The sequence below is a fragment of the Protopterus annectens genome, chromosome 7.part0 (assembly GCF_019279795.1).
Source record: "Protopterus annectens isolate FY-2018-M chromosome 7.part0, PAN1.0, whole genome shotgun sequence".
NCBI lineage: Eukaryota > Metazoa > Chordata > Ceratodontiformes > Protopteridae > Protopterus > Protopterus annectens.
In genome coordinates, this window is record NC_056739.1 from 1,157,396,272 (window position 1) to 1,157,417,077 (window position 20,806).

The following is a 20,806-nucleotide window of genomic DNA, read 5'->3' on the forward strand; positions in this document are numbered from 1 at the left end:
GTCCAGTTTGCATTAATGGCTTTCAAGGAATTACTTCTTCCAGGGCAGGTGTTGATTCTAACAGACAACACAACTGTCATGTGGTACATCAACAAACAAGGGGGAACACATTCTTACCCATTGTGCAGGCAAGCAATGATTTTATGGGAGACTGCGCTCAGCTTGCAATTAACTCTTCAGGCAAGGTTTCTGCCGAGCACAGAACTCCTTAGCAGATGTGTTAAGCAGACAAATCATGGATCCCCACGAGTGGAAACTGGATCTTCATGTATTTCAAAATTGACAGTGTCATGGGGAACTCCAGACATAGATCTGTTCGCTTCTCCACTAAACCACCAGCTGCCAAAGTTTTGCACAAAGAGGTTTCATCACACAGCTTGGAGAGTGGATGCTCTTTCTTTCAGTTGGAAAAATCTTCATGTGTATGCGTTTCCACCTCTGCCTCTTCTTCCAAAGGTGCTTCTAAAAGTCAGACAAGACAAGCCAAGGATGATTTTAATAGCTCCAGATTGGCCTCGGCAGCACTGGTACCCATTACTGAGGAGTCTGGTAAGGAAGCCTCCATGGCCTTTACCCTTGATTCCACACCTGTTGTCTCAAAGAGACGGTCACCTGCTCAATGTCAAGCTTCACTCTCTTCATCTAACAGCCTGGCATATTCTGTTTTGAAAGACAGTAGGTCTCAACTTCCTCAACAAGTTTTAAATGTGATTATGGAAGCCAGGAGACCTAGTACAAGGAAAGTGTACGCAGAAAAATGGAAGAGATTTTTATTTTGGAGTGCAGCAAACAATTTGGAGATTTCTGAGCCAAATTTGAGTGTGGCTCTTCAATATCTTACTGAGTTACTGGACAAAGGTTTGTCTTTCTCTTCCATTAAGATTCATGCTGCAGCAATTTCAGCTCACTATGATTGTGACCCACCATTGTTTTCGCATCCTTTGTTCAAGCAATTTCTTAGAGGGGCAAAGAATATAAGACCCCCACGTAGAGCTCCTACTCCTGCTTGGGATCTCAATTTTGTGTTGGAGAAACTTACTCTACAACCTTTTGAGCCTGCGGCTACTGCTGAATTGAAATACTTGTCATGGAAGACTGCTTTTTTGTTGGCCATTACTTCTGCAAGAAGGGTTTCTGAGTTGCAGGTCCTTATGGCAGTGGAGCCTTTTTTGATTTTTCATAAGGATAGGGTATCTTTACGTACTAATCCTTCCTTTATGCCTAAGGTGGTTTCTAGTGTGGCTTTAAACCAAACTATTCATTTGCCTACCTTTTATGCGGATCCCCAAAATAAAGGGGAAAAGATTTTGCACACTTTAGATGTACACAGGCAATTGCGTTATTATTTGAGCAGGACTAAGGATTTTAGGCAGTCTCAGCAGTTGTTTATTTCTTTTGCTTTGAGTTCAAAGGGCAAGCCTGTGTCAAAACAAACTATTTCTAGGTGGATTGGGTGTTGCATTGCATTTTGTTATTCCCATCATGGCAAGCAGATTCCAGCTGGGATTAGGCCTCATTCCACTAGGGCTACTGCCACTTCAACAGCATTTCTAAGGGGAGTGGCAACAAAGGATATTTTGGAGGCAGCTACTTGGAGTTCAGTGCATACTTTCTCTAAGCATTATCACCTTCCTCTTTACTCTAAGTCTAGGGCTGGTTTTGCCACAGCTATTTTGCAAGGCATGTTGTCAGTTCCTGCTTCCTTATGATTTGCCAGCCTCCCTTACCTCTGCTTTGGGATTCTACCCAATAGTTAGGACTGCAGCAATGTGGAATGAAGAACATAGTACAGTTTTGTACCTACCATAAATGTAGATGTTCGAGGATCCACATTGCTGCAGTCCAATTTACCCTCCCTCCTTCCCCTCTGTGTTTAGGGGTGGTTGTGTAGGTGAAGTTATATTCTGCTGTTTTTGTATATATTGTATATATATATTTTGGTGCAGGTATGTTGGGAATTTTGGCTTTTGGCCTTATCTTTTCAGGGTCTTCTGACATCTGGGGCAAGAAAAGACTGAGGATATGACGTCGGTCATGCGCATTAGTACCCTGACGTACTGACGTCAGTCTAATGCGCCCTGACCGACGTCAGCCATATACTTTGGTATTCGGGCCGACTGGACAGCGGACTACCCAATAGTTAGGACTGCAGCAATGTGGATCCTCGAACATCTACATTTATGGTAGGTACAAAACTGTACTTTTTGTACAGTGTGCTATCAATTGTATTTTAAATGTGCATGGAGTCTTTTCAGTGACTGTTTATATGGATTAAAGTTATTAAAGTAAAAAAGTAATTTTTAATTGTAAGAAATATATGTTTTGAGTTTAACAAGAGAAGAAAGCCTGAACAGAAGCGAGTTTGTTAATGCTGTGATCTTGGGTTCCTGGGGTGGGGTGTAAAAGTGTACTGATTATATGTGGAACTAAGTTGGTGATTTCCCTTGTTTTTACACAAGTAGATGACTAGATTAATGTCCTTGGCTTAAGCTATAGACAAGTTTGGGTTTCTCTGCAAGCGAATAGGCGTTAAAAATTAGACACAAAAGGATGAAAGCCATGAGAAATCCTAAGCTTCTTGCATCTGCAAAGATATTAGCTTTTTTTTCCATTAGCAAATGTGCTCATTAAGAGACAATAAATCTGTAGCTGAAGGCTGTCAGGGGGATTCTTTACATTTTGTTCTGAGTGAAATTTTCAAAGATTCTTTCATACACCTGCACATTGTTAGCTGTTTGTTCATTGCTCACTGTTTTTACATTGAGACAAGCTGTTCTGCAGGTACAAGCAGTTAATCTTATGAGTTCTGAGCATTCTTTGAGGGAAATGAAAAATGTACAGGTACAATGTGGCATGCAGTTTATTGAAAAATAAAATGTGAACTTATGGAAAATTAATAAGAAATATTAGCCTTCCCAGCAGCCTTAATACTTCAACACATTTAGTAGAGCAGTGCATAATTTAGTTTTATTTAAAGGTAGCTAGTGGACTTTTTCTTAGAGCTAAAAGTTAATGTTTTCTAAAAGCTCACAAGCTGTTTTCACATCTTGGAGGAGAATAGAAAGAAGAAACGGACAACATTTGGTGTAAGTGGGGACATGGGCTGTAACATGTGCTTTAGCATAGGTAAACTTAATTTTAGATTAGGTTATTCCTCCAGATGTAGCAGTCAATTTGGGATGGTTCTTCCCATTTGGAGTGGTAAACTTCATTTGTTAAAAATGTGTATAGTTTTGTGTGCATGTTCTAAGTTAATAGGGGATGGGAGATGTTCTGAAAGTGTGTTTAGTTTTTTTTATTTGAGGGTTTTCATTAAAGCAGAACTTCCTGACAAATGTGACATAAGTTCAGATGGAGAGGAAAAGAAGCAACTGTATATATCAGCCTGACAAGAGTGTGCATGTAAGCCAAAAGCTGGAAATGCACGTCAAAGACTGTTGCATATAATAAGGGGGACAATAGCTTTTATGATAATGGCTTCTTTATCCATAGTGTCTTGGAATGTAAATGGCCTTACAAGTGTAGACAAAAATGAGAGAGTATTAAATTATGTTAAGAAATGCAGTGTGCAAATAGCAATGTTGTAAGAAACCATTTGGAAGGAAATAAGTATGTGAATTTGACAAAGAAAGGATTTCAGTAAGGATGTTCAGCAGAATATCGAGGACAAAGGAAAAGGGGAATAATAACACCGATTTTTGGAGGGGCTCTAGTAGCGATAGAAGCAGGGGAAAAAGACAACAATGGTGGATTTGTGGTACTAAGGGGCTGTTGGCAAGGTAGGAGGATGAAACTAGTATGTATTTTTATTCCACCAAAAAAATGCTGTTATGGAGCTTAAGAAAGTTTTAGGAGAAATAATCCGCTTTCAAAAGGGAATATCACTTTTAGGTAGGGACTGGAATTTGATTACCTGTAGTGAGGATGTATCTGGGGACCTAAAAGGGAAAATTTAACAAATGAGGGTAGATTTCCGAAGAAATTTATAAAAATACTTGATATGGATGAAGTCATTTGTAGAAAAAATAATTGATAGGAACACATGCATTTAACTCCAAGCTTTTGACACACATCCAGTAACTTTTTCAGATCATACACCGATAAAAAACTAAGACAAAAATGCAGACTAATGAAGTAAAAGTGAGAAACTGGCACTTATCAAACCTACATGTTAAAAAGAGAAAACTTTAAGATATTTAATGCATTTTATGAAAATTGTATAAGTCAAAGGAATGCAGAAACCTGGAAAGAGCATAAATGGAAATATTTATGGAAGACTAATTATGCTAACATTAGAGGAAGATGAGGCTTCACTAATAGTTGAGCTAGAAAACGATGAGATTAAAAATGACGTACAGTGAGTTTGCAAGGAACTATCCAGGAATTGATAAGGATTCCTGTGGAAGTTAGGAAGGAAGAAAGTGATAATGATCTGGAAGATTTTGTTTAGTAGTATTTTAAAAGGAGATTTTAAAATACTGTTGCTTGAACACATTTCGTTTAGTCCCAGGTAATTCATTACATCAAGAAATATTTGCCATCTTAATTTACAACTTTATAAAAATTCATCCCCCCCCCCCCCCCCCGGGTCAAACCTTATTTTGCAGTGTTACAAAAAATCAAAAAGCGATAATCCGCGGTGGTACAGCGGTAGCATTGTTACCTCACAGCAAGAGGTTCTCCTGTTCGATTCTCGGTTGGAGTGCCTTCTGTGTGGAGTCTGCATGTCCTCTCCGTGGTCGAGTGGCCTCCGAAAGACATGCGTGAATGGGCGTGCCTTTGCTGAAGGTTGGACATCGGGCTGGCAACTCATCACCATAAAAAGCGACTGCCAATCATTAGCAGACTGGAGTTCCGCTGTGGCGACCCCTAACCGGGAAAAGCCGAAAAGACACAACAACAAAAAATCAAAAAGCATGCCCTAGATTGTTCTCTATATGCCTTGCTAATGCATTAGTGTTCTTTTTACATCTTATTTCATAAAGATGTTCAAAAATATGTTCTTTCAGTTTCCTTTTTGCTTTACCGATGTAAAAAAACGAGCACAATTGACATAAGGCAATATGAACTAGACATTTACTGTCACATGTATGATGCCCTGTGGAACATATGTTCCTTCTTATGTTAATAGTATCAACAGGTACTATATAAGGACATTGTAGGCAGCGTCCACACATATACATGCTTACCCTTCTATTACTGTTTAACTGCCTACAGATTTGTGAGTGGCCAATCTCTAAGTAGTTTTTAAGCTATTTTTCTTTTTTATATGTCAGTCTTTCAGCCATTTTGTTTCTTTATTTCAGTATGATCAGTAAACAAAGACCAATTCTTAGTAACAATATCGAATATGTGATAACTATCTAGGGTGAACGTAGTGGTGAAAGATATCTCATCTTTTCCTTACCTTAATAATATTGTGGCCCATCTTGTTGTTCTTCCCCATAACAAGTGGTGAGTAAAAGCCCTTTTTCCTTTTTTTCACTACTGTTTTTTTCATCGGGTCAACAAACCAACTTGGGTATCTTCTCTTACGAAACATACTAATTAGCTTATCACATTAATTTAAGAATACTTGATAATCGGATGCCATCCTTGTACGTCGCACCAGTTGCTCCTTAACTACTGCCCTCTTTTGATGTTTCGGGTGCCAACTACTGAAGTGTAGAAAGGAATTAGAGAATGTTAATTTCCTATGTATATTGGAACAAAACCGATTATTTTCATAATCCTTTCTCATTTCTAAATCTTAAGTACGTTATGGCATCTTTTTTAACAGAATGGGTAAACCGCAAAAATTCTACAGTATTATTGATGTATTTTAAAAAACTCATTCAATTTGTCTTGAGTATCTGTCCATAACAGAAAAATTTCATCCAAAAATGGTATATACATGACCACAATTCTTGAATTTACTGTTGAACAAATACACCGTTTCCGAATTGGCCATAAATAAATTGGCAAAAATGGGGGCAGTTACTCCTGTTTTCCTCCTAAACAATTCTCCCTCAAATAAGATGAAATTGTTTTTCAAGTCCATCTCCATTAAAACAACCAAGGCATTCAGCTTGTCAGCTGAAATATTCATGCATGTATACATACATTCACTAAATCATTGAAGCCCACATTCGCGGGGTATAACTGAATACAAATCTTTTATGTCAGTGGTTATAAACATAATGGAACTTCACTTAATTTTGCCAGGAAGTCCCATGAAGCCTTACATAACTGTGGAATATAATTCAAACCATCTTTTAACATAAAGTCCATACATTTAGCTATAAAGTTGGTCTTTGATCCCACTGCATTCTACTATAGGTCTAAGTGGCGGGTTGTCTAAGCATTAAAAAATCTTGGGGATACCAAATATAGCAGGTAATCGAGGTTTGTCATTCACCATAAACTGGAACTCATCCAGATTAATTTGTCTTTGAAGCAATAAATCTTGCAGTTGTAGATCTGTTTTTTCTGTATGCTACATTGACTTAATTACGTGAAACTTCTTCATAAGTATCACCCATAAAATATTCATACGATTGGTGTAATCAGCCCTATCAGTCACCACCAGACCTCCCCATTTATCAGATTTCATAACCCCAATTCTCAGTTTTTACATATTAAGATATGGAGGTATGCCTTTTTCTCCTCCAGTAGCTCTTTGCTACCATAAATCTACAATTATTGTCTTTTTTTTCCTTTTCCATCAGTGTTGCACCCCCCCGTTAACTATTTAAGCATAATTCCCATTTCCTTTATCCCTGAAGTTCTGCTGAATGTTCATACTGATATTCTTTTTTTTTCTGTCAAATTCACATGTGGATTTTTATCCAATTGCTATTTGCACTGAGTAGTTCTTAGTATAATTCGATACTTTTTTGCTTTTTTTTTTCCATACCTGTAAGGCCATTTACATTTTGTGATATGTGCAGAGTAACCATTATGATAGAAAGCTATTACTCCTACCTATTATACAGGACTGTTCTTTTGAACGTGTATTTTTAACTTTAAGTTCACATACATACACGTTTGACAGGCTGATTTCTGATGTAGTTTCTGTTTTCCTTTGTTTGAACCTTTGTCATTTTTTTTCAAGACATTTGCTCCAATGAAAACACTCAAAACACTAAATAGATTTTTCAGAACCCTCCTCTCCCCCTTGTTATCTTACAGAAAAAAAGTGCAAAACTATGAACATTTTCCAAAAACAAAGGTTACCCATCCAGTTAAGAGGAGCTGAGAGAAATTGAAGGCAAATCCACAGGTATTGCCTGTTTATAAAATCAAGGCTAGCCATACTAAAGTCCTTGTTGGAGCCTGTGCTCCCATTTAGATTAATTGAATTCTCTTCTTATCTGCGTTCTCTTCCCAGTTGTGAAAAACAACTTAAATGCTTTCAGTAAACATTCACTTTTAGCCCTAAAAAAATTTATATTGGCTACCTTTATAAGAATAAACTAAATTGTGCACTGTTACATTAAATGCATTAAAATGCTTAGTTTCCTGGGAGGCAGCTTCATGTATACTTTCATTTCCCACAAGTTCAAACTTCATTTTTATTTTTCACTGAAATGCTTGCTGTTGTTTCTATAATGTTAATTGCACTTCACCTTGTACATTTTACTCAGCCAACAGTGTTCAGACTTCTCATTATTAATTGCTTATACCTGCATACTACTTGTTTCCTTGTAAAAGCAGTTGTTAATGGAAAAGAAAAAAAAAAACAGTTTGTACCTTTGCAGATGTATGATATAAACTGTCTTTCGGCTTTTCCCGGTTAGGGGTCGCCACAGCTCTTTGTAATTAATATTACTCGGAACACACTATTCAGACTTCTCATGATTAATCCCTGCACCTCTAGACTTACAGCTGAGGTAGATGTAAAGGTTCCTACAAGACTTAATAGTAATAGTAGGGTACTTAATTAAAAAAAATAAAACTACTTCATATCATAAAACAGTTTTATAAAAAGTAAAATAAGACTAAACAATGAAAAATAAACCAATAACCTTTTAAAGCTACCAGGCTTTCTTTCACAATCAGTTCTTAATTTTTGCAACAGGATTAACTGTATCCCATTTCTTATTATATAATCTTTTTTGTCTCTCTCCAATTGACCAGCAACTGCTCCCAGTTCTTTTTCTTCATCCTCCAGGTCAACTAGATCCCACTGAGCCTATCTTGAGGTATATATACTAAATTCATATGTAGGGCCACTGAGAAGATCAAGGACGTTGATACTGTGCTGTACTCTGCTGGACAGTCTTTTCTGTCTTCTTTGACCCCTGCATGTTGCCATAACCCATGAGAAGTGCAGTGGGTATCAGCCCTGAACTGCCTTTGATTTTTACCTGGGACTAATGTCCTCAGGCCATACCTCTCACCCTCAGGAAACTCCACTTGGTTGATTTCCCAGTTTCCACCATTGAAACCAAATCATGTCACTGACTCCGAGCATGCACACCTCCCTTCCAGGAGGAACATGCCCATCCTTCCCCTGCCAGCTCTTCAGGTACCTGAGACACTACTCAAACTGTAATCACCTGTGCCATTGTCTGGGCTTTATTTCTTTTGCCATGGCAGTGGCTACTATTATGTAGTCATTACATCTTGCTGTCCATTTAAGCCATACAGAAGAAAAAAATAACCTATGTAAAATATTTATATTTCTGATCTTTTTTTATGATACTGTCGAGCAAAGTCATTTTTTAAGTTAGTGCTCCATGACAGATTTAGGCTTACTTTGTGCACCATGGTATGCAGTGCCTGCATTTCCATGCTTCGTATTTTTCCCTGTTATGCATATTATATGTCTCAGTATTTGAAATGGGAGTAACCCAGTCAACAAAAGCATAAAAGTAAGATTAATAAATATGCATTTTTAGTAAAAAGTAAGTAGTAGTGGTGCAAGTCAGAAACGGTGTGAAATATGAACACTTCTGTAAGAGTCTTACTAGACACTTTGTAGTCTGCTATCATAGTCGTGAGAGACTTGCATGCCAGGGCTGGTTCAAGTTCATCTGCAACATTGTGTGAAGACTTTTGCAGAATGGAAAGACTACTGCATGGAAATAGTCTCCCATTTACATTTAAACTGAGGGAATTTGGAGTGCTAGATCCTGAGTACACTCAGGAAAAAAAAAAAAAAACACAAAAAGCAAATGGGGTAGGATGCAACTTAGAAAAATTATTTATGAATATGGGAAGAAAAATTGCGTAATGGGTAGAAGGGTGATATAGCTGCTTTGGGCATATATTTTATCACTGATTCATACATTACCAAGTCACATGCAGATGTGCTTCAAAGCAAAGATAATTTATCAGGAACATTTTAGTGAAGCAGGGTAGTTGCAATTTTTTATTTTTGTAGCACTGTTTTTACTGTATAGGTGTGAACTACTGCTAATGATTTTTTCTTGGACTACAGACATTACAATATGTGCACAAATTGTGCTCCTCCTTTTCAACTGTTTGTGACTGCAAGCAAGGACAGCCTTTGGTCAACTGGTGCCTTAGGCAAAAGGGCTCCACAGCAGCCCCCTGCAACACTACCTGTTGCCCCATTTCTGGTCTACCTACACCATCCAGATTACTTTTTTCTTCCTTTTTGTCAGTTTCTTACTCTTCAGTTTTTCCTGTATTCCTTCAACACATTTTAAAGAAACCAGTTCTTTACTACAAAAAAATAAACAAGAAAAGTGCCCCTGCTAGAGCGGTGCCTTAGGCGGCCACCTAGTTGGCCTATTCCTAAGGCCGGCTATGATTGCAAGATTGTTTTACTTCCATTTGCATTATGATAAAGATTATGATCTTTTTTATGGCCTTCCCTGCTGTTGATCAATGACTGATTAATTTGGTTCTGACTGCCCAGTCATATCTGGTTTTTAATGAGTGCGGTTGTTTTTAGGGCAGATATGATCAAGAAACTGGCTTGTGAATGGCTTTGTTTTGATCAGTTATAGGGAAAACTTTTTTTTAAGAGTGATAAATTAAATTTAAGGCATACTGCAAAGGGAAGCAAGAAAGAAAGAGTTAAGGCTATGGAAGTAAAGCACAAGGCCAGATACACTATTTCATATAAAACTGTCAACAATAAAATGGTTATAAAATTCAGTATCTCCTTATTACTTATAAATTCTTTGTTACTGTCACAAAATGACTTATTACTAATTTTCATTGAGATGTTTCAGAAGTGTATACTAGCACAGGAGCAAAGGTCAAGTGTTAACTCTGGGAAGAGATGAGAATAAACTGTCTGAGAAAGGTACTGCCATTCATTGTGGTGAAAGTTAAGTTGGTTTTATGGTTACATAGGGGGAAACTAATGCTTGTAATAGTATATATGATGGAAGTATAAATGACTGCTTATTGGGTAAAGAATTTAAAATGTTAGTCTTTTCCTTGATTTTGAAGTTAAGCATTTCTTCTTATCTTCATGTCTTTATAGCTTCGTCTGGAGGCCCTTCACCAAATTCTAGTGCTGCTGTCTGGAATGGAGGAGAAAAGCAGCCATTCAGCAGGAGTCTTTCACCAGGGCTCTGCCTTCCAGTCTTCCTCTTTGCTGACGTCAGTTAGACTGCAGTTTCTTGCAGGTTGCTTTGGACTTGGCACAGTTGGAAATGTAGGAATTAAGGGCGAGAATGTCCAGCTTCATCATTATCAGGTATTACAAGAAGAAACTTTTATGTGAAGAAGAGCTGGTTTAGTCTAATATCCATGTTTAGCAGAGGCCAGATGGAAATCGGTGCTTAAAAGCTGAACTTGGGAATTATGAAGCAGTTTAGAAAATGATTTTGAAGTGATCTGTTTACGTTATACCAAAAGTGATGCATTTCTGTGTCTGTTTTTATGTATTTATCTGTATTGTTTGTTACATATTGTAATATTCTTAGCTGCTGTTCAGCTTGATTGAGAGTATGGCCTCAGAACTCGAGTGTCAGAATGTTTAAGCTTTTTGATTATGCATAAATATAAAGCCTAGATTTGAGATGGTCACAAAATCTGTAAAGGGAGGTAGAGTTTGTCACCAGGGTAGTAAGATATATATGATAACATCATGTCTTAGAATATATTTACTGCGGCTTAATGAGAAGTAAAGAATCTTTGGAAAATTTTTGAATTTAAAAATATAAATATTGGTTGTTATAGAATGCATGACTTTAAGGTTTTTATAGTATACAGGGTGTATTTTTAAATGTTAATTCCTTAATTAAAAGGCCAAATAAAATCTTGGTCACACCAAAGGACAGCACGCACTGTAAGAAGTTTCCTGGCAGATACCATGGTTGTAGCTGTAACCACTAAGAAAGAACTCTCAGAGTTAAGTACATTCTTCTAACAGAGAATCGAGAGTTGGACAGGTTTGAGAAGTGGATGTATGCATCAGCAATGTTCACACTCAGAGTGTTGAACTACCACATGACATGGTTCCAGGGAGACTTGACTGAGGAACTCACCAAGTCTCTCTCGGGTAACCTACCAATGGACATCCAAGAATCAGTGGAGTCCCAGTTTACCTTACAGTCGATGTCCAACATATCCATGTGGCTGCTTTCTAATGCAGCTGATGGTATGGCGTGAGCAGCAGGAGCCATCATATCATGGTTCAGAAAAATCTCTGGGGTTCAACCAAGATGCTCCTGCAGACAGGTCCACCCGAGGCAGATGGGGGAGCAATTTCAGTGGACATCGCTGTAGAGATAGAGGTGGACTGCAGAATCTAGGATTTCTCAGTCCTTTCACTGAGAAGTTCCTCCAGCTCTCCTGAAGGATTACCCAGCTGCCATACTCTGGAGGCACCGGGGGGGGGGGCTTATCTCTGCACCCTCAACCCTGGCGGGTGATCACACTAGATACTTGGGTGCTGAGGATAATCACCAGAGGCTACACTATTTGAATGATAAGGTTTCCCACAATGCCACCTGATCAGATGTAGTCTGCATCAGCAAAAGTCTTAAAGCTGTTGGAAAAAAGAATCAGCCGGTCCCCCCAAGACCATTTAGAATCTGGAGTCTCTTCCAGGTTTTTTTTAGTTTCTAAAAAGACAGGGGACCTAAGTCCGATTTTGGATCTTGATAATCTCAGTCAGTTTGTAAAACAAAGTTCTGGGTGGTTATCGTCATGGTTCAGTCCATTCTACCTCTTCTGAGGAAGGATGACTGGATGCACTCTCTAGATTTCCAGAATGCCTATTTGTTTCTTGCCTGGAACCAGTCACTTTCAGTTCAGGGCACTGACCTTTGGTCTCACCACAGCCCCACTGGTGTTCACCAAAGGAATGGCAGTGTATGTCAGACTGCTAGGGTTCTAGGTCTTCCCATACTTAAACAGTTGACTCCGCACCACACCAGCCTGGGATCTTCTGGTCCACCAGCGGGTGTTCTTGCTCTAACTTCTTCAGGAATTGAGAATCACAGTCAATCAAAGAAAGAGCCAGTTGACAACCATACAGCAGATAGAGTTCATCAGATGCCATGTGAATATGAGCAGTCAGATAGTTAACCTCCGAATGTCCAAGATGGTCTGTCTATGTCATGTAGCCTTTCAGGTTCTTCAGCAACCCATCTCCCCCTGCAAGACTTGTTCTTCAACCTCTCGGGCTAATGGCCTTGACAGTAACATTAGTTTTCCCTAACCAGATGCCACATGAAAGTTCTATACAATGGTCACAGATTTTGCTTCCTCTTTATACTCCAATTTGTCTGAAGCTATTTGCAGATCTCAAATTTGAGGGTGGTTGACCTCAACAGCTCGCTTGGAAGGTCGTCCCTTTTCTCCATACCCCCTCACTGCTATAGCAATCATGAATGCTTCCCTCCGTGTGTGGGAGGAATTTAGAAGGGAAGACAGTCCAAGGTTCATAGTCAGACATGAATGCCAGTCTCCACATCAGTGCCCTGCAAGATTATAGCAATTCTGCTAGTGTTGCAGGCCTTCCAGGACACTCTCCCTGTCTCCATCCAGACAGACAACATGGCAATAGGTGGGTACATCCACAAGCAAGGCAGAACCTGCTCATATCCTTAATGCCAGGAGACCATGAGAGTGAGACAATGGGTGATGTATTCCCATTGCTTTTTCATAACTAAGCATATGCAGGGGACTTCCAGTTTATTAGCGGACAAACTGAGCAGCTCCATCCTTCTGCCCCATTAGTGGTCCCACAATCAAGCAATGGCGAATCAAATCTTCAGCTATTGGGGTCAACCATGCTGGGAACTTTTTGCTATGTATATAAACAACAAATGCAGCAGTTGCTTTGCCGTAATCCATTTGCAGGGACAATCACCGAGAGACACTGTAGTCCACAGTTGTCCCGTGGGTTTCCTATATGCCTCTCCCCTCTTTCTTCTAATAAAAAAGTTTATTCAGAAAGCAAGAAGGTGCAAGGCCAAGGTAATCCTCATTGCTCCTTTTTAGCCTTTGGACCAGTGGCTTCCTCAAGTACATCCGCTGTGGAGATGATCTTAGTCACCCATTTGGGCAGCCGCTGCCAGACCCAGAGACACTGGAGTTTACCACATGGTTCCTCCAATTTTAACTGTGGCCAGGGATTCCCGGCTTTTTGCTCAGGTAGTTCATACTTTGTCAGCTTCACAAAAATCGAGTACCAGAAAAGTTTACCTCTGCAAATGGAAGAGGTGTCCAGTGTGGGCAGCCTGTAAAGGGATAGGTCTCTCTTCAATTCTCCCTTCTCTTCTAGACTTCTTGTCAGATCTTTTCCAAAAAGGTTCTAGGTTTTCAACAAACAAGTTGCAATTAGTGGCTATTTCCAATTTCCATATTGGACACATACTGCTATAGCCTCACAGGCTGTTCTGAAAAGAGCCTTCTTATTGAGCCCTCCTAAAAGGGATCCAGTCCCTCCATGGGACATAACTATCATGCTTCAAGCATTAATAAAACCTCCCTTCAAACCTGCAGCTACAGCAGATTTAGAGAATCTTTCTTGGAAGATAATCTTCCTTCTTGCCAAAGTGATGGCCACCTGGATCTCAGGGTTGCAAGCACTTTTTTGTAAACCCCCTTACTTGCTATTCCATAAGGATAGGGCTTCTTTAAGAACAAATCCCATATTCAGTCCAAAAGTGGCATTTGAAACAAACCTTAATGAAACCATTAACTTAACCAGTATTCTTTCCAAAATTTTCTAACAAAGGAAAATATTGTCTGCATTTATTAGATCTTCACTGACAGCTTATATTTTATCTCCACACGAAAGATTTTAGGAGATCTGATCAGCTGTTTGGAGCTTTCTGTAGAGCCAGGTTAAGCCACAGTGTTTCTAAAGTCTCACTGTCAAGTCTTTTTCAGATTCTATAGCTTTTGTCTATGAAAAATTGGGTATTTGTTTAACCAGGAAACCAAGGGCTCATTAAACGAGATTGTCTGTTGCTACTTCTACTGCTTGTATGAATAAAGTTCCTATCAAAAAAGGTCTGTGCTGCAGCAGCTTGGTGCACACATTCATATCCCATTACAAGCTGGATGCTCAGTCAAGATCCCAGGCATCTTTTGGCTCCTACATTCTCAGGAATATCCTTCCTGATACCTCCCAGGGATTTTTGGAGCTAGGAAATCTGTCCCAAAGGTTGAAGCAGACAAAAAGACAACATTGGATATGAAAGTTACACACTCCTCATAACAATAGATCCCTGTTGTCCTATTTTCATCCAGTTCAACATCACTCCCTCCTTCCCCCTTACAAATTTCTCACCTGGTGCTCCACTTTGATTGAATGGCCCTAATCAGGAACTTTGTCATTGTACATCTTCAGCTGGTTGCAATTTCTCTAGATCATGTCCAGATATGGGTATCGGGTATTTCCTTTTATTTGATAATGAAAATTTGTTTATAATGAGGAGGCAAACTTGATCTGAGATATATTGGAGGAAGAGCGGGAATATGGGAGGAGCCCTGCATCCATAGCTTCTAAAAGGCACCAAGGTCTGATCTGGTCTTATCCAATAATCTAAAGGTTAAACTTTCATTTATGAATCCAACATTTTGATTTATTATTAACTGCATGAAGATTAGCTCAGAATCTTGAAAAGTTACTGCACCACATTTCTGCTTGTTGCTGAGGAAGAATCTCTGAAGGTATTCCCTCCAATGGAACTCTAGAAGTTTGCACTGCAACTTCCAATGTGCAGAGCCTAAGCTTTTTGAAAAAATCAAGTTATGTCCTCGCATTTCAAACAAATATTCATTTCTCTAAAAAAATAGATGTTACTAAAGAAGTTCAACTGGCAAACTCTTCAGCACAAACTGTTTTTATATTGGTAGTATTTTTTTAGGTTCTAGGTCTTAAACTGATTTATAAGTCACAGTAAACAATGTAACAGTTAAGACTAATATTTTGTAAACAAATTACAATATCTCAGCACCCACGCAAGTTACACATATACTGTTAGTAGCACTTTGTTCATCCAGCTGAGCACTTTCATATGAGACTAAGCATTTCTGTCTGTGCTACTTGGCTATTGAGATATTTATAAAAACATGACATTTATGAAATTTGACAGTATAAATAAATATATGGTCAGGCATTAATATCTCTAACTGCACTAGACAGACGTGAAATATCAAGACAGTCGTGTTTGCTGTTGTGTAAGCTTTAAGATAAAACGTTTTAATACTTTGTATGTAGCATGATTTTGAAATTATTAATGCCAGTGTGAACAAGCAATATTTGATGCCTAATGGTGTCATTAGGATGTAACTGCAGAACTGCAGGCGTCACCTAGTTGTAATGGGTTAACTTATTTTTCTTGGAGAAAAAAATGCATATCAGTAAGAGGTTCTGGAATTATTATAGGCCAAGAAGGGTTTTGCCAGTTGTTCACCATTTTTCCTTTACAGTGCACAGTGTCCTGCAGGGGCTGTAGATGCATATGTTACTGTGCTAAAGAATCAAGCCAAAAGCTGTTAACTTGGTGTTGTATGGTTCACTAACAAAATAATTTGCGATTTAAGAAATGGGTTAGTCTGTAAGGGAAAGCATTTCTGACCTTATCGAAAGCTGTGGATGTTTACAGGGCAGGTGAAATTGCTGATACACAGTCAAAGGAATTAGTGGGGGAACTAGAAAGAATACAAGTCAAATCAAAGTGTAAAATGAGAAAGGCAGCCATGATGTACACATTTCATGTGGTACAATTAAAATTCAGCCTTCATGTATAGGTATGGCAGTAAGCATGAGACGCATTGTCCTGCATTTCATTGGTTTTGCAGTAGTAACAGTAGAACAAATTGTTTTTCAAAGATGTGTAAAAGAAAGAAGTGTTATCAAATGAAATTGTCTCTTGCTGAACAGAAGTATAAAAAAGAGCTGTCTGCTACCACTGTTCAATTTCAAAGAGTATATCAAATGAAGTCTGAAAGTGCATCATAAGCAGTGTGAAAAGTGCAAGTCAGACTGTTGACAAGAAATGCTGAGGCTAAACCAACTCTGTTGGCATGGATTGATAATTCCGTCAGTCTGACACAGGCAACTTTTAAGTTAGTGGCTTAGGCATTTCTTGAAATGGCACATGGAGAATAGGCATTCTGTCCTGAGGGCAGGGAAATAGACTGGGGCCAAGGAATAATACTGAAGAGAGGCAGAGATACAAGCAACAGCCTTATGACCGGTATTAGGACACCAAATGATGCAGGTTGCATGTTCCTTCTGGTGGGAGAGGTCATTGCCTACAGTATATGTCCTAACTACTGGCATGCCAGCAGTGGCTCGGATATCCCCTCCATGGCTGCCTGGGTGACAACCCCCTCAAAATGGCTGTTGCTTCCATACTCAGCCTAGTATGGGGTAATGAACAGGCTTAAGTCTGATTGGAGGAGAATTGCTGATCTGCAGCCTCAGGGCAAGAAACCATATAGAAAAATTCCTGAGAATTAATAAGTGAAATGTTGAATTTAAGCTAGACACTGGTTTGTGGAGTAATACTACATCTGAAGATCCTTTTTAATCATTGGCACTAGAAGGCAAATGAAAGAGAGAGAGAGATGTCCACAAAATTCAGTCATTGGGTTAAAATTTAAAGACGTAAATATAAAACTAAGAAGTTAGTTCAAGATCTTTTTATCAAGTCACGTCAGTTAAAGAAATTAATTATTTTAATAGTCTAGATCTTTTGCCTTGTGACCAGCTAGGAATGGTAAAATGAAATCACGCTGTGAAAGCAAATGGAGAATATGTTCGTCTGCATATTCATGAAGTCCATATACTGTCACAAATATGCTGTGAGTACTGTACAGAGCCATAGTGATATAATTTACAGTTAATGGATGTTCACTTACAGGCTTAGGGAACTTGCCAGGAGAATATCACATAATAAATGATGATATTTTTCCAGTTGTGCATGCTGTTTTTAAAAGTACATTATTTCCCTTTCATAAAACCAAGTAGAAATTGAAGCATTTGGAATGTGTAGGTGTCATTATGAAGCAGTACGGACCAGCATAGCAGGGGGTATGCTACTTTTACTATAAAGCAAAACAACATTTGTAGCTGTACTTGTAGATCAATACATGTGTATATACCTTTAAGAAGCTATCCAAGGGCTTGCACAAGTGTACAAATACTGAGCATGTGTGAGCCTGACTGCATTTTGTAGTTAGCTGTTGAGATGTAAGCAAGTATGTTTGTAAGCTCTGTTTGTTAACACATTCTTTCATATTTAATGATGCTAATATCCGTCCTGATGTGTTTGTATGTATTAAAGCATCTGAAAGAAGCCCCAAGCCTTCTTGTTATATGTATTAGAGATGAAAGAGCGACATGGTGTCAGAAGTGGCATGTCTAAAGGACATGTAGTCAGAACCAGCATATCTAAAGGGCATGAAGCTAGAGACGGCTTGGCTAAAATGACTTGAAGCACTTGCTTAGAGTTGGCGGAATATACAGCAGTGGACCATCCAAAATGTGCATACTTTGCAAAACAGGTCAGAAACGAATTTCAGGTATTAAAACTTGCTCAGCACTGTTTTTTTTTCACATAATATGAAACTAGGCGGGTCTACTTCATATGACCTAAATTTTATTTGACTGAAATTCATTTGACTGAGACCAAAACACTGAAAGTTCAAAAGACTGAAAACTCATTTGACTGAAACTCATAACACTGACACATTAAAGTAAAAGGTATATGCCCTTTTCTCTACTGTAGTGCGATCCTGGAGTTAGTGTATATAGTTTGGGGGGGTGTAGGGGGCAAAGCCCCCCACATACTTTATACATTTTAAACCATACACATGGATATTTATAACTGCAATGAATAACTCTTTGCAGAAAATAATATTTACCTAAACTATGTGGGGGGCTTCACCCCCAACACCCCCTAATGTGGGGGGCTGTGCCCCTCCAATTATATACTAACTCTAGGATCGTACTACAGTGGGGAAAAAGGGCATATACCTTTTACTTTAATGTGTCAGTGTTATGAGTTTCAGTCAAATGAGTTTTCAGTCTTTTGAACTTTCAGTGTTTTGGTCTCAGTCAAATGAATTTCAGTCAAATGAAATTTAAGTCATAGGAAGTAGACCCAATGAGGCATACAGGATGTTCTAAATAATAATCTCGTAAACCGAAATTTATGATATTGATAAAAATATTTGAATTACTACGGAAAATGTTTGAAATAAAGTTTGAATTGCATAAAACAAATAAAATAAGGGGGAAAACTGCATTTTCACAAAGCATATATTTTTCGTATTATTTTTTATTTATTTATTTATTTTACATTGGTCGACCGGGATGGTCTAACTGGATGCATGTCCATTTTCAGTAGAGTCCCAGGGAGATAAGCTCCAGGAAGTTACATTAGTGCAACTATTCAGGTAAAAGTTATTTATATAGATACAAACTTAAAGTTTCAACACTTCAAAGATATGCACAGTTTCAACATAAATTTAGGTAACAAGTTGTGGTACAGATACATAGTTAAAGTTTCAGCAATTGCAAAAAAAACAACTTGCACAGTTTGTACAGAATTTGTTGGAAGCATTAGATGAGGTATTTTATACTGTATTTACAAAAGACTTGGCTATACAAGTTAAATTAGCTGTAAAGGGTAAGATATGTCTTTGTAAAGGATAGGTATTAGGTGGATATTGACAAAAGTCAGAGCAGATATAAGGTCTAAAGCAAGAGAGAGAGGGGAGCAGATAGGATTAGTCAGGATTTGTACAGGGACATAACCAATGGGTTTTCAGATAGAGTTTCAGATTGTGCTTAAAAAGTGTAAAAGAAGACCGTGATGTAAGTTCGTAAGGGAGTTGGTTCCAGTTTTTTCCCACTGCATTAGAGAACAAGGCATCTCCTGCCATGTTATTAGATTTACATGTTGATACAAGTAGTTTATTAGATGATCTTAATGTTTTGAGGTTTTTATATTGGGTAATGAGGCTGGAAAGAATTGGTGTATTTGTGGGTTGGTAGAGGGTCTTGTGGGCAATGGTGAGTTGGTTATAGTGAATCTGATTCTGGAGCTCTAGCCAGCCTAATTGTTTCAGGTTATAGCAGTGATGGGTTCTGAAAGGAGAAGCAGTGGCAAATCTGGCAATGTGGTTATATGAGTTGGTCAGCTTGTTTAGGTCTGTATATATGGAAGAAGCATAGAGAAGTGTGGAGATAAGGTGGGAGTGGGTAATAGTGGTTCTAGCTAGTGGGGAAAGAAAGGGTTTAATCCTGTAAAGAGATCCTAGTTTCTTGTTAACAGTTTTTATGGTATTGTTGATGTGGGTGTCAAAGTTCAGGTTGTTGTCAATAGTAACCACTAGAAGTTTAGTTGTTAGATCAGGAGATATGAGTATGCCATTGTTGCAAAGATGTATGCCATTAAGCAAAGATATCCATGTTATTAGAAGTGTATAAAGTGCTTTCATGTTTGTGTAGTGTTACAATACAGTTGTTTAGCAAAATACAGCCATTACAGAGCATATTTCACAAAGTAAAGCATTTCAAAGAGTTTATTGTACATTTGAATATTGTTACAAGCTCACAGAATAGTTTGTTCATACATAATTACAAGGGCCAAATTTTCAGTGTGTTTGTGCATACTTTGTGGCATGGTAGATGGATTTTGAAAACCCAGTGCACTTGTGTTTGATAGTAATATTTAATTATAATTGGAGAGTGTTTGAGCAAGAGTACATTTTCGTACGGGCTGCATTTTCTGATAAAGATGACCGTACAAAAGTGTTTATTCTACTTAATATAGCTGGGTCAGAAGCCATTGAAAGGGAGCATTCATTTGTGTATGCACCTGCTATTTATGCTGGAGAGAGGGAAAACCCATCATATTGTTGTACTGGCCGAGTCAAGAGAAGACCCAGAGTGCTTAAAATGCAGATTTAGAGAAATGTGTAACCCCAGACAAATGTTACAATGGAAGGGCACTTATTTTACACAAGAGACCAAAAGCCTGGTTAAACTTTTGCAGCATATATAACTGACCTGAGAAATACGGCTAAAACATGCAGATTTGGTGACTTAAGGGATGAGTTGATAAAGGACAGACTTGTGTGTGGTATTAAAGATGATGCTGTGAGAAAGATTTTGCTTCATGACAGTGATTTAACTTTGAATAAGGCCATTGAGATTTGTCCGATATACGAGCTCACAGAAAAGCACACAAATATGCTTACAAATGAGAATAGCTCTAGAAGGTACAATGATAAAGCTCATGTTAATAGCATGCAGCATGTAGTTAAAAGAAACAGGCCCAAGCACATGCCAGCGGTAACCCCTGCAGCACTCACTGGTAAACCTCAGAACTTTCTAGCACATTTCAGACTCCACACAGTCTTA

General features: G+C 38.4%; 1 protein-coding gene across 5 annotated transcripts in view; it reads left to right on the forward strand.

Moving 5' to 3' along the window:
* HERC1 (HECT and RLD domain containing E3 ubiquitin protein ligase family member 1) overlaps positions 1-20,806 on the forward strand; it is a 3,987,333-nt gene that overhangs the window by 1,519,704 nt on the left and 2,446,823 nt on the right. For all 5 annotated transcript variants that reach the window (XM_044077739.1, XM_044077741.1, XM_044077740.1 and 2 more), the window contains exon 27: positions 10,445-10,660. In XM_044077739.1, coding sequence (XP_043933674.1) covers positions 10,445-10,660 — 216 coding nt within the window. The remainder of the gene's footprint in view (positions 1-10,444; positions 10,661-20,806) is intronic.